At 29.8% G+C, this 13,944-nt stretch overlaps 1 protein-coding gene across 1 annotated transcript in view; it reads right to left on the bottom strand.

Moving 5' to 3' along the window:
- Positions 1-8,066: 8,066 nt before the first annotated feature.
- The window catches only part of san (Probable N-acetyltransferase san), a 91,536-nt gene continuing 85,658 nt past the window's right edge, over positions 8,067-13,944 (bottom strand). The window contains exons 4-5 of the mRNA XM_090381214.1: positions 11,919-11,985; positions 8,067-8,327 (exon numbers count right to left, since the gene is read on the bottom strand). Of these exons, the coding sequence (XP_090237340.1) occupies positions 8,162-8,327; positions 11,919-11,985 (233 nt within the window). The 3' untranslated portion in view covers positions 8,067-8,161. The remainder of the gene's footprint in view (positions 8,328-11,918; positions 11,986-13,944) is intronic.

The following is a 13,944-nucleotide window of genomic DNA, read 5'->3' as shown; positions in this document are numbered from 1 at the left end:
CATATAAATTTCTGCACAGGCGCATTTTAATAACTGGAAAAGCAACCATTTCTTTCATACCTCAAAAAATTAAAGAAACATTCTTTATCACCACACAGAGAGAGAGAGAGAGAGAGAGAGAGAGAGAGAGAAATCCAGAAAAATTTTGCTAATACTGTATACTTACATAACCAAGTAATAAAACATTTGTAAAAATCAAAAATTAAAGCATATTTATGTTAAATTTAAGCATGTTTAAAAATGTCAAGGAACTAGATTATTTGTCAGAATTAAGCTGAAATATAAATCAGTAGAAAAAAAGCTTGCACGGGCAAATGGCAAATAACTATTCCTCATTATACAAAGGCAATAAGAAACAATAATAACGTCTGTTTTTACTATATCTTTTGTTTGTTTTTTTTTATTAATAAACTTAAATGATACATTTTAGGTATTAACTTATTATATACTAACTTTACTAATATCCTTTATATATTTATTCAATTCCTTGATATGGCCCAGGCCTCATTCTGAGCAGTGATTTAAGAGGAACTGACCAAGGTCGATATGACAGGATGCCATGAGGTACATAAATCATGCACTTAGCACCACAATATAATTAACAAACATGGATTTACTGCAGACGCAATTTATGCAATTACACCGCACAACTCAAATCACAAAAAAGTTTGAAAGGTCTCTGCCTCCTACCTTGACTAGTGGCAGAGGTTAAACAGACTATTTAGCTTGGATTTTAGTTGACTAGTTTAGAACTAAACAGGCTGTTTTGTTTTAACTCTGGACAAGTTGAAGGCAGATACTAAAAAACCTCAGTCCCCACTAGGTATTTTTGATGAGTTGTGCAATGTAGTTATTTAAACTAGGTCTATGATAAATCTATGCTTATTAATTATCCACAAAATAAACATCTCATTGCAATCAGATTATGATAATTCCATAATTTTTAATCACTTACCTTTTAGAAAACTATAAGGACAATAAATGAAACTTAACTGTAATTAAGATTTAACAAGCCATTACAGATTGTTCAAAGATTCAAAGAAAGATTTCTGTAGAATGCAAAAAAAAAAAAAAATCCAATTCTATAGATTTTTATTCAAAATCTGTAAGCTAATAAATTAAGAAAATTAAAAAATACTTATAATCCTGACATTAATTTTCAATGACAGTTATTTTACGGTCAGAACTAATCAGGCTGTTTTCCTCCAGGAATCTACAATCAAAGAATACTGAGGTATGAGCTTTATCTGTAATTAATCTTATGCAGTATTATACAGTAATATAATTTTTGTTCATATTTTCCTCCCCAACCACATCTAATCTCATTCATTTTCTTACTCTAAAAATTCATTCCTGCAATAGTACTATTTCATTTCTTGCTCAAACTGTTTGAAAAAGTAATTTGACATAGAAAACAAACAGAAATATTAAATAATAGGGCCAGTATTTACAAAAATATAAACAAACTTTTATCCAACAGGACAGAAAAAAAAAAATATATAATAATAATAATTCTGAACTTTGAAAAAAGTTATTCATAAAAACACTACACCACTGACATTACTATTAATTATGTAAAATTTAAACTGCAATCAGATATGTTTCGCTTTATCAAAGAAAAAAAAGTAAATAGATCAAAGAAATAGAACAAAATAGTTTCACACTCTGAAAATTAAAAATGTATTTTGTATTTTAAAGCAGCAGGTTCAACAACTTGTAAATAAATTACTAATGGATACCAATATGAATAATTTTATGAAATTAAGTATTTATTTTATATATAAAGTTTATACATAATTTTATGAATTCAAGTTTGTTTTCAAGTATTTTATACAGATGCATGTCATCTGAATTCACTTCTCAAATTTAGATAATCATAATGGTGCACAACTTTATTTATATATTTGTACTTATTATCTTTGAAAATTTAAAGCTAAAGCAAAACTGATGCATATAATTTTTATTAGTAAACACTGCCCTACAACTTCATAGAAACATTCTTTACAAAAATTAAGATTCTATGAGTGCATACGCATGTCTGCACACAAACTAGATGGGAAAAATAAAGTACTTTATATTAATTTTCCAAATAATTCATGATATATATTTCAAACTTTCTTTCCATGATAACAGTAAAAAAGTCAGTATACATTGTTAATATATTTCTTAATTTTTTTTGCTCAAATATTTATTTTGCCATCATTAGGAGTAACACATTCATTTGTCCTTTAGTGTTTACAATCTTGCTCGTTCCCTCTTACAAAACAACTTCTGATTAAATAATCAAAAATTATTTTGTGAGGACTACAAAAGATTAAGTACTAATGGATTCAAAGTAGTACCCAATGGCAATTTGAGTGAAAAATATTAAGCATAAAGAGTGACACAATGATCCTGCAAAATCAAATGAAAACAGCAAGTTTTGTCACATACACAAACAGTCTTACAAAATACAGACCAATTAAAATTCGTGCATCCTAAGTAGTATGCTTGAGTTTTTAACAACTGTTATAAGAATATTAGGTGTCAAAGAGGAACTAGCAATCAGTAATTAATATTAGATATATCTGAAATAAGAGAAGAAATATGAAGAGCATGGACTGATACAGAATGGCACATGTGTATAAAGGCACAGTGGTAAAAGGAACATGAAGTTGATTAAAACATCTTGGTTTTCAGTCGCTTCATCTCAAAATCCCACAAATCTGGAAAGCTATTCCAATACCAATATAATTTTGATGGCTGAACTCCACTAAATAATATTAATTTTTTTGATATGATATCATACCTGCAAAACAGAGTTCAGCTTCATTGAATTGTCAACACTACCTTAAAATGATGCAAAGGAGACAAATGATATGAAATTTTGAATACTTTCATTCACAAAGTAGGTTATGTTACATTTGATAGATTTATCCAAAAGAAGACCAAATGTGTCGATATGTAAAACAATCCACTGCTTCTAATAAAGTTGTAGGAAGTGTATATAAGAAAGAAAGAAAGAAAAAAAAAAAAAAAGCTTCAGATAAGGTATATGTAAGTATACCTAGATATAAATATACAATAATACCATACTATAATAACTATTTTAACCAGTGGTGACTTGCAGTATAAGAAAGAGGTGATTGCAATTTGAATTTTGATTGTTAGCTTTCTAGTTTCAAAAATCATTACCTGTAATTGCTGTTATGGGTAATGTTTTTAAAATTAAAACTAAATTATAATTCATAGAGCTGCTATAATCCTGCACATTCTCATCCATGCAAAGGCCTAACAAAATGCAACATGTTTAACAAAGCATTCATAGAGGTACTGAGTTGCAAATGTCTTCTACCCCAATGAAGCTGTATGACCTGATGATCATTTTTCTGGATTCCCATATGCACATGTAAATATCAGTGAACCTAGATCTCCATGTTCAGTTTGCTGGTTAACTGCAGCTAGTTACAATAACAGTGGTGCAAGATCGCAAAATTATATTATTACATGTGCAGTTTCAGCATGCTGATCGTTGTTTGTAGTTGTGCAAATCTGCACCTGACCATACACAGTTAATGATTTTACTTGTACATAAATGACAAGTATAGAACCATAACTGCATTTTTTCACAAGTTTTACCAGTTAAATAAGCAATAACTCTAAGGGATCCATAGATCTGTAGAGTTTTTGTTTCATATAAATTAATATATATTAAATTATAATAATACAGCAGAAGTCTGATAATTAGGCATCCACAGCACTGTGGCAGTTACAGATTATCAGATATTAGGAATTACTGGGCATTTATCTAAAACTACTTTTGAAACCTTCATGTAACCCAAAATTTTTGGTTTGTCTGTATACTATTATTTTATATTTTATCTAGCTATTGTTTTATGTAATAAAATAACAAAAAAAATTACACAAAGCTGTAAAGTACAGAGACAAAATTAGCAATAAAACAACCTTCAGCTGTTTCAATATTACATCTATTATCCTCTCACTAGTGCAGTGTTCAGTTAAATGTAAGTTTAACCTAACCTAGCCAATGCATATAGATATAAATAAATATACATAAATACACTGGTTAGCTTATGTTAGGTTTAGACTTGTTTGTAACTTACAGGCAGAGGATAACAGAAAAGGACCTTTCAGTTGGTTTTCCCTACCTCTTTAATTTAGTCATATACAGTAGAAGTGGCAACATTAAATTCAGCCATGATAACAGTGATCAAAAATCATTGTTATCACTGTGTTTGCATACAGTACTATGGTCCCACTGGAAAACTTTGCTATGACTTCCAAAATCAAAGTGCTTGCAGATACAATCAAACTTATGCTAAGATATGATCTGACTATCCCTGATAATTAAACTGTAAAAATTGAAACTTTTAAATTTCATTACATGATTAACTTTTGTCATATATGCTGAATTAATTATAAATGACAAATTAATTATTGCTGGTGTACTTAAACAACAGAAATCAAGACACGAGAGATGAAAAAATACAGGGTTGCTCCCCAAGTTATGAACATGTACATATGAATAAAGCTGGATAAGATATATATTATACTGTCACAAATGAATAATCTTTCAGCAGTTATTTTCCTGGGTAAAATAAACAGATGAAACGGGTTGAACTGGTGTTGCTTACAAAATGATAATCAAAACACATTGTCAACCTAATGCTTCATGTAAGAACCATGGAACTGAGAAATTCTTTTTAGTTCCCCACTCCTAATTATCAGTGAGTCAATAATTTGCTTACCATCAGCAGCAACAGACAATTCCATTCCCTTCTAAACTTCCTCATGCTATTAATTATATAATGCAAACATGTCTTATTTTGAAAAGAAATGTCTGTATTGTGCATTACTGTTATGTCAAACTGAACTTAGCAAGAATTTATTGCTCTGAAGCAAAAGCTCCATCTTATGCATCAGCATTTGAGAGGGGGGGAACGATATATAAAAGTCAAAAAAAAAAAAAAAAAAAAAAAAGTCTGATAATCTATCCAGTATCTGCAAATCAGATACTGCATTATGGAACTTTTACTGTATATTTATTTATTAACAGTGCCAAGTTCTGGCATATTTACAGACATTTTAGTTTGTTCATGAGTTTTCATTCAAAAAAAGTAAACTGTCAACAGAGATTTCAGAGCTTTAAATTGTTAATAAAAATATATTCAATTTGTAAGAAATAAGAATTTGTATTTTTAAATTTATGTGAAATAAGAGTATTGAAAGGTCAAAATGATTAATTAATGTTACTTTTAATTTCAAACATTGAAATATAGAGCTCTATTAAAAGAAATGTTACATAAATACCTATCAGAATGTGTAAAACACATATGAAATGTTTTTTTTTTTTATCTACTATTTCAATATGGAACACTTAAAAAAAAAAAAAAGAGCAGCAGCCTTCTTTGATTTTTGAATGCCTGATACTTTCTCATAGAAATTGCATTAAAAGTACTCACAGTGCAGACCCATTTTTTTACATTATAAAACCAAAATATCCTCTACATCTCTTGACAGATAATCTGAATTTCTGTTTTTTTAACAAGACTGAAAACATGGTCATATTTTGCATAATTGAGGAATGCAATTATGTGGATGGACAATTTTAGACATTCTAACTTAATTCAAAAGTCCACACACTCCACAAATGCTGCCTAACCTATTCCACCAAGGCAGTTTTGTGATTACAGAAATTTTGTTTGTTTTAAATTTTAATCACAATAGTTACTGTTTATCATTACATTTATTTCAGCACATCACTTCATGAAACTAAATGCTTAGACAGCATTATATACTTTAAATCTCCAAAACATAAAACATTATGTGAAATGAACGTGAAGAATTTTATGTGAAGAATGACTGTAAACTGAACTATTTGTTATAGCAATTGGCAGTGTTACCTTTATATAATAATTTTTTAATGTGGTCAGATTTACAAATTGAGCAATTAGTCTTTTGTAAAGGTCAGTTAAGTTTCAAACAATGTTATCCTCTTTATTATTAAGATAATATTGAATATAACAGACCTGCATTCAGTTGTTGACAAAACTATAACAAGCTTTCTACGCTCTGCATTTCACATAGCACCAGGATATTATATTTAGTGAAATTTTTAACTCACTGTGCCTTTTAACAAATTATCATGTTATGAAATAAATGTAATGATATAGGCAATATTTCATTTAAAATAAGCAAAATAATCACACAATTTTCAATTATGGGAAACCATAATGATTATCTGATGGTCATTTCATTACTAAAGCTTATTTCAATTTAATATATACTTTTGAAATTTTGTTGATTAATTATTTGTAGAATAAGAGAAATTTACCTCAATATGATAACGTAGAACACTTCAGTATGATACTCTCCGAAATTAAAACAAATAAAAGATTAACGCAAAATGACTACAGTAAAAAAAAAACAAAAAAACTGAAAATAATTCAAAAATTAATTTAAAATTCAAAAAACAATTTAAAAAATTTAAACGTAAATTTTGAACTATTTTCCTTCCTTCAAAATCTACATTAAAACTTTTTAAATTGTTTTTTTGAATTAATTAATTTTTGAATTGTTTTCAAATTGATTTTTTACTGGAATCATTTTGTGTTAATCTTATTTGTTTTAATTTCTGCAGAGTATCATACTGAAGTGTTCTACGTTATCATATTGAGGTAAATTTCTCTTATTCTTCTACAAATATTGATATCAATGTAGAACGTATTGGGCATCATAGCTCTGTTATATACTATCAAGTTGATTAATTATATAAAATATCCATTTTATATTTATATGATATTAAAATCTTAAAAGTTTAAGTGATATCTTTGAAATCAGTTGAATGGATTTTACAGACAAGTATTCATGCTTAAAAAAAAAAAAAAAAAAAAAACCCTAACAGATCTAACATCAATTTGTTTCCATAAAAGAAATTTATTTATTCTAATTTCTGTTAAAGTTTACTTTAAACTATTCATTTTTACCCTAGGAGGGTAATATTTTCATATGACTGTTATTAAAGAGCTAGTAAATTTGTAAATACCTTTAGCTGTTAAAGACACTAAACCAAACTAGCATTATTCAGCCAGAAAGTTAAATTATTCAATCACAGAGTATTATATAACCAAATGCATTCATAGTGGACACAATGCATTTTTCAAGATTTATAAAAAGCTATATCATCAGGCTAGGCTAGGTTAATTAAAATTTTTATGCAACTACAGCTCTAACCTCAACCACCCCTGATTACAGTAAAAAAAAAAATTATATTAACAATTATGCATGCTCAAAATGCTCATTTCTTAAATTACTAATGCTGCCATTTAGATCTGATTCATTATTCAAGAGAAATCAAACCTGGTCTTGGTAAATGTCTAAAACTGAATAAAAAAATGTGTTGTGCAGTTTTAATGAGTTTCTTGTAACCATGTTATTAATAAATAGTAAAATAGCAAGTAATGATATTTAAAACATAAATTAGAAAACAAAAATCTAAAATAATGCTCATGAAAACCCAAATGGAAACAATTCAGTTTCATTTATAGAAAGAGAATCTGTGTCAATGTAAATGCAAGCATCTCTCACAAGGCAAATCCATTGTTATCAGATATCATACCTGCAACCAGAGTTTGAGGTCGTTGAACAGGCAATGCTGCTTAAAATGATGCAAAGGAGACACATGATGTAACTTAAAATTTTGCATACCTCCATTTCTGAAGTAAGGCACTTCAGAAGTTGTACCTCAAAACAACCACTATATTATAAAATTCAATTTTTAATTCTATCTGTTACAGCTGAAAAAAGAGAGAGAGAGAGAGAGAGAGAGAGAGAGAGAGAGAGAGAGAGAGAGAGAGAGAGAGAGAGAGAGAGAGAGAGATAATCTTTAATGCCCTTCACGGCCAAAAAGCCAGGGGTTAAAAAATATATATAAAATATTAAACGTATGAATGCAGAAATGAATCAATTCATGCATTTCAAAGAACTATATGCAGTGTTTTTATGGAATTTCAAGATTATGTGAACTAGTTCACACTAGTTTCTTGGAATCCTCTGGTATCAGGTGGAAAACAGTTATTCCTCTTCATCTTGGTCACCACTGGCAGGCTTCTTTTGTATGTGTAATAATAATAAATGAATTACTAACTAAACATTTGTTTTATTAGTAAATATTATTTCTAGGTTCTCTTGGAGGTCTTAGCATTTTCTGTAATACATGAGCATCAGCAGGTTCTATCCTTTTATAATACTGCTGTTTTGTTTCTACAATTTCAAATCCAAATTTCTTGTAAAACTCAATGGCACTTTCATTGTTCACTTGAACATGCCTAAAATAAAAAAAAACAAAAACAAATCAGAATGTACGCATGCACGCACACACACACACACACACACAAACCCCAAACACCATGAAAGAGCCCTGTTAATCATTCTGCAGCCATGGACACAGAATAGTTCATTTCAGTTTGGATAAGTGCACGTTTGTAAATGAAAGCAGCTAGTGCTACTTCTACAAAGTTCTGTTTCCGCCTTCAGTATTCATTTACAGCAACCCTACATTAGTGCTCACAACACCCAAACAAAAACGAACTCTTCCATTTCCATGGAGGCAGAATGATTGGCAGGGTTCTCATGATGGTTGGACAATATACATCCCTAACAAATGTCTGATATTATTAGAAACATATAATACTAAGAAAATAAATGCACAAGGTGCAATACACTACGAATTAGAAATTCACTACAACACTATCAGTGACATTTCACAATACTCTGTTTGTAGCAGTCAACTACAACAGTAGTATGAGAAGCATCGATTTAATCGTATCTCATATTATGACTATCTTCACAGTGAGTTACCACGATATTGCCCTATCTCGAATATCATGGTAACTTGTTGTGAAGGTAGTCACAATATGAGATACAATTAAATCGATACCTCTCATACTAACGTTGGAGTTCAGTACTACACACAAAGTATTGTGAAATGTCACTGATAGTTCTGTAGTGAATTTCTAATTAGTAGTGTATGACACCTTGTGCATTTATTTTCTTAGTTTTATTACTATGTACACCATTTGGCATCTCTCATATTGTGGAGCTATACATCATAACTGGGTTGGCATGATTGCATCACCAGAGTACCTACCTGCCCACTGATGATAGGACAATAAGCCTTAAAATGGTGCTGTCTGGGTGGTGGTGGTGTCTGCAGAGAATAAGTAACAATAGTCTTCTCCATTGGTGAAGCATTACTTATTTGAGGTAGTGCAATATCATGGTAACTCGTTGTGAAGTAGTCGCAATATGAGATATAATTAAACTGATGCCTCTCATGCTACTGTTGTAGTTTACTACTACGAACAAAGTATTGTGAAATATCACTGATAGTTCTGTAGAAACATTAAGTCAGGACTGCAAGGTGGAATTACCAAGTATTGCTGTTTCCTCAACACTTGGGATAGCTGAACAAAACAACAGCACGAGAATGAGTTATTTATTGGGAAAAGTAATGTCAGATATGTACCATTAGTGGATTACCAGTTTGTACTTGTTCCTCTGTCACATAAATCTGGCCTTAATGAAAATTTTCCAAAAATTTAGTTATGCGAAACTCCAAGGAGGAATCTTTGTTAGACCACAAATTAGAAAACTATTGCATGACAGCAGTTTCAAACAAAAACCAAGTCCCATTCAGTTAGCTGTGCAGGTCTTAAATCCTAATTTTCACATGGTTTTAGATAAAGAAATAAAAGAATATTTTATTAACAAATAAATGCCTATTCTCTTAGATAATGTTATTTTAATTTGCATAATAAATGTAAGTTCATATAATAAAAAAAAAAAAAAAAACTTAAAAACTGCATGTTACAACTTTTTGATTGTTATTTTCATGATTGACATATCACTTTTAGTTGAAAGCAGCTTATTTTATACATGTTACTAAAAGAAAAAAGTCAAAATTTGTTAATATGAGATACATTTGAGAAAATAACAAGCCTTATGAAACAGATTTAAGTTATTTTGCTTTGGCCATGCCTTAAAAGAAATTTAAATTTCTTTTTTTGTTCTGCTCAGGTACATGGTTTATGACACAAACCTATTTCTGTACTGCATTTTTTGCCGATACACATTTTACATTAATCTGTATAAAAAAAGCCTGAATAAGCAATTTCATTTATGCTACTTACAAAATCAAACAATGAAATTAAAAAATAAATCATTATCAGCTGGTGCATGACAATGACAAATTCCTACCCACATCTTCTGAGCATGCTTAGTTTCAATAAAATCCAATTCTTAAACACTCAGTAACTACTGATGTTCATGAAAATTTCTCACCAAGTCTTTTTATTATTCTTGACAATTAGGTTACCTAGTTCACAATACTAAAATATCATATTCATATAAGCGTTATTACACACATACACTATTATTTCACCACTACAATTTTAAGAAACATAACACAGTTACAACTAGTCAAATTTCCTTGAAATTCCAAGGAAGAAGCAAAATATAATACTTTTTTTTTCCAAAAAACAATTTGTTGTGAAGAGCAAGTGTTTTTTTTTCTATATATGCACAAACTAAAGGTCACAAAGATTTCAATTTAATGCCAGTTTATAGAACTTTGTAATGCAGCTTCCAATAGATTTTTTTTCCCTTGAAATTCTGTTACAAGTTCAAATACAAAATCAAATATTAATTGTTGGAATAAGTTACCTCTGCAGGGTAATTGGGGCTGAAAGCTTGGGGAAATTTAACAGTTGGCTCACAGTTACCTATGTGAGGAGGGAGAAATGCAAGTTATTTATTTATTTTTAGTCTTTATTAATTTTTATTATTTAGTTATTTGTTTTATTATTCTTTTTTATGTAGTGCAGCAAAAGCTGGTGGCTTTCTTACAACTACATAGTAATACTAATACACATCCAGGGTTGATTGGTTGGTTGGTTTAATGGCACATCAGCAACATAGGCTATAATGCACCAAGGATAGGCGTCTCCGTAGCCAGGTGGGAAGGAGCAGCAGTGCGTAGCACACGCTTCTTGATTAGACCGGGGTTCGAGCCCGTCACCACCAAATACGGAGGATGCGGAAAGGTCAGGGAATGACCACCGCATATCCAGGAGCAATATGGCCTTAGTTGCTAATGCTCCTAAAAACCAAATAACAAACAAACAAACAAGCACCAATGACACATTCAGGGAAAAGATGATGTAGTGATACCGTTTAACAAGTTAATGTGCACAGTGCATTATAATTCAGGTGTATTAGAGAATAGTAATAATTCATGATTTATAAAAAAAAAAAAAAAAAAAAAGAATGCCTTATGTGAACTGAGAAAATTTTGTTTCTGCACATCTGCCACATTGCCTTTTCCAGTTAGTGCATGGCAATAAACAATATCCAGCGCTTCAGCTAAAATATATGGTATAGGGATAACCTATGTGATATGTATGAAAAAATAAATCATTCCAATTTTAATATAACTCAGGAAAGGTCAACATCTTTCCAAAAGGTCGAAATATACAGTTTCATGAAAATTCATCCACTGAGAGTCAAGCTATTACAAGTAGATGGACGGACAAAGAAATAATAATTGTTGGACTTATGGGGTCCGATTTAATGAAGTTTGGGGTAGCTCTACAAGTCTTTCAAAAAGAGTGGAATATGAAAGAAAAGAGGGGAAAAGTCAGAACCAAAATTTTAATAAAGTTTTATTGGTCCCTGGGATGTTTCAGACATTCAGATTTTGAAGCTCACTGTTTACCCAACTCACAGAAAAATCTGTGGGCATTTTGTTGATACATCTACTGATATCTTCATTTTTACTACCTCAGCAATAGTCAAAATTAAGCTCATAAAATAAAATTTTATATTTTAAGCCCTTTAAAAAATATAAAATATTAACTTACAAGAAAATGCTGTCAAAGTTGCCATCATTTTCAACATAATTTAAAACATGTTCGACCATCCTTGTGCCTACAGAAATAAATATCATTAAATAATATAAATTTATAATTAAATATACAAGATATTTAATATACAAAAACAAATACATCAGTTCATTTCTTTTGTTTTATTTCCATAAAATAATAAATAAATATAAATCTAGATTTCATCCTAGCATATTTCACTGGATTTCTTTCCATTTTCCATTAAGAGAAACTAAATTTTCCTTTGGTGCTTATTTCTAAGATTAGCAGGATTAGTTTCTTTTAAAAATTTTAGTTAATATTATGCGTGCTCATGGACCAATTTTCATGTCATGCAAATGCCTTGAAGGGTATGTGATATACTAATAGTTATAAACTGGAATTACATATTCTCCTGTTGTGGCCCTTCACTGCAGCCCATAATTTTTAGAATGGCTTATGGCTTATGAAATCAGTTTTTACAAAACCTAATTATTCTTTTGAGTTATCTCTAATTCAATTACTGATAAAATTGTGCAAAAGCAGCATATTAGTACACAGAAATTCTAAAAAAATGCTAAAAAATGGCATCGTTTTAGCTATATCTTATATTGTGAATACCTTCACACCAACGGAGAAGACTATTGTCACTTATTCTCGGCAAATACCACCACCCAGACAGACGGCACCGTTTCAGGGCTATTTGGCCCTTCTTTGGCAGGTGAGTAGGTACCACTGGTGATGCAATGACAAAACAGTTATGAAGTATAACTCCACAATATGAGAGATGCTTGAGGCTTAAGCCCTAAAGCACTTTAGTCTGATAAAATTGTTTAATGTGGAAAACTTCAACCATGACCAAGGTATATATGTATGTACATATGATTATAAAAGGTGCAGCAGTCTAGAACAGTGGTTCTCAAGAGTTTTTTTCCCTGGGGGCTAGGAAAATGGCCATGAGATTTTTCTGGTGGCTGTGGCAATTCCTTTTTTCTTAAGACATTTTACTGATAACAATGATAGATGGAATTTATATGCATATAACAGGAATAATATTAAAATTCCTAAAGCGGTTGTAAAAACTCTTAACTAATAATAAGAAGCTATGTAATTTACGATTCTATCTTGAAGTCAGCTGAGAAACAGTTTTTTTTTTTTTTTTTTTTTGAGTTTTGTAGAACAATATCATGTAAAATTGTAACTACTGCAATACCTTGCTATTAAACTGAAAATATAAAAAAAAAAAAACTAAAAAATATCGGATGGGTGGTCAAACACCCTTATGCGTGTATTTAAGTTTCTAAATTTTCTTTTCGTATGTAACTGTATATGAAGAAATAATTATATAATCTTTATTATTAATTACATGGTGTTATATAGCAATAAACCCTGTTTTGGTTTTTTAAGCTTCGGGTAATCTAATGTATAATAATAAAGATCTACAAACATGCAAAAAATTAGAAATTATTAAAATAAAATATCAAATGCAACAAAAAAACACAGCAACAACTGAACATAATACCCCAAAATGTATATAATATGAAAAGCAAAACTGTTTTTTAGTTTAATATAATAAACTATGTTTATTTACTTTAATAATTGTTCCAAAGGAAATTCTTTCAATTCTATCTTCCAATGCTAGTCTCATTGCTGCCTCTAAGTTCTCATCTGTTAATTGATTGCAATATTCATTTTTAATAAAATGCAGTGCACTAAAGAAGCTTACTCACAGTAAATTGTTATTGGAAATATCGATAAAAGAAGCAGAGCTACTGTAGCTAATTCTTTATATTTGCTTAAATATACAAATATGTCCAAAATTATACTATTGTCAAGTTTTTATCAATTAAAAAAATTTTAACTCTATCATCATTAGGAATTTCCATTAAGGAAAATTTTACATTTGTTCCGCTAAGTATTAAAATAGCTGAAAATGAGGATAATTTGTCATATAATAATTCAAAATTTTCCATATCAATTTCTTGAAAAGGAAATGTTATGAAAGAAATAGATTTAAAGAAATCAA

The sequence above is a fragment of the Mastigoproctus giganteus genome, chromosome 9, assembly GCF_048544385.1.
Source record: "Mastigoproctus giganteus isolate SK-2022 chromosome 9, ASM4854438v1, whole genome shotgun sequence".
NCBI lineage: Eukaryota > Metazoa > Arthropoda > Arachnida > Uropygi > Thelyphonidae > Mastigoproctus > Mastigoproctus giganteus.
Note: the sequence above shows the minus strand (reverse complement) of the source record. Positions and strands in the feature narration are given on the sequence as shown.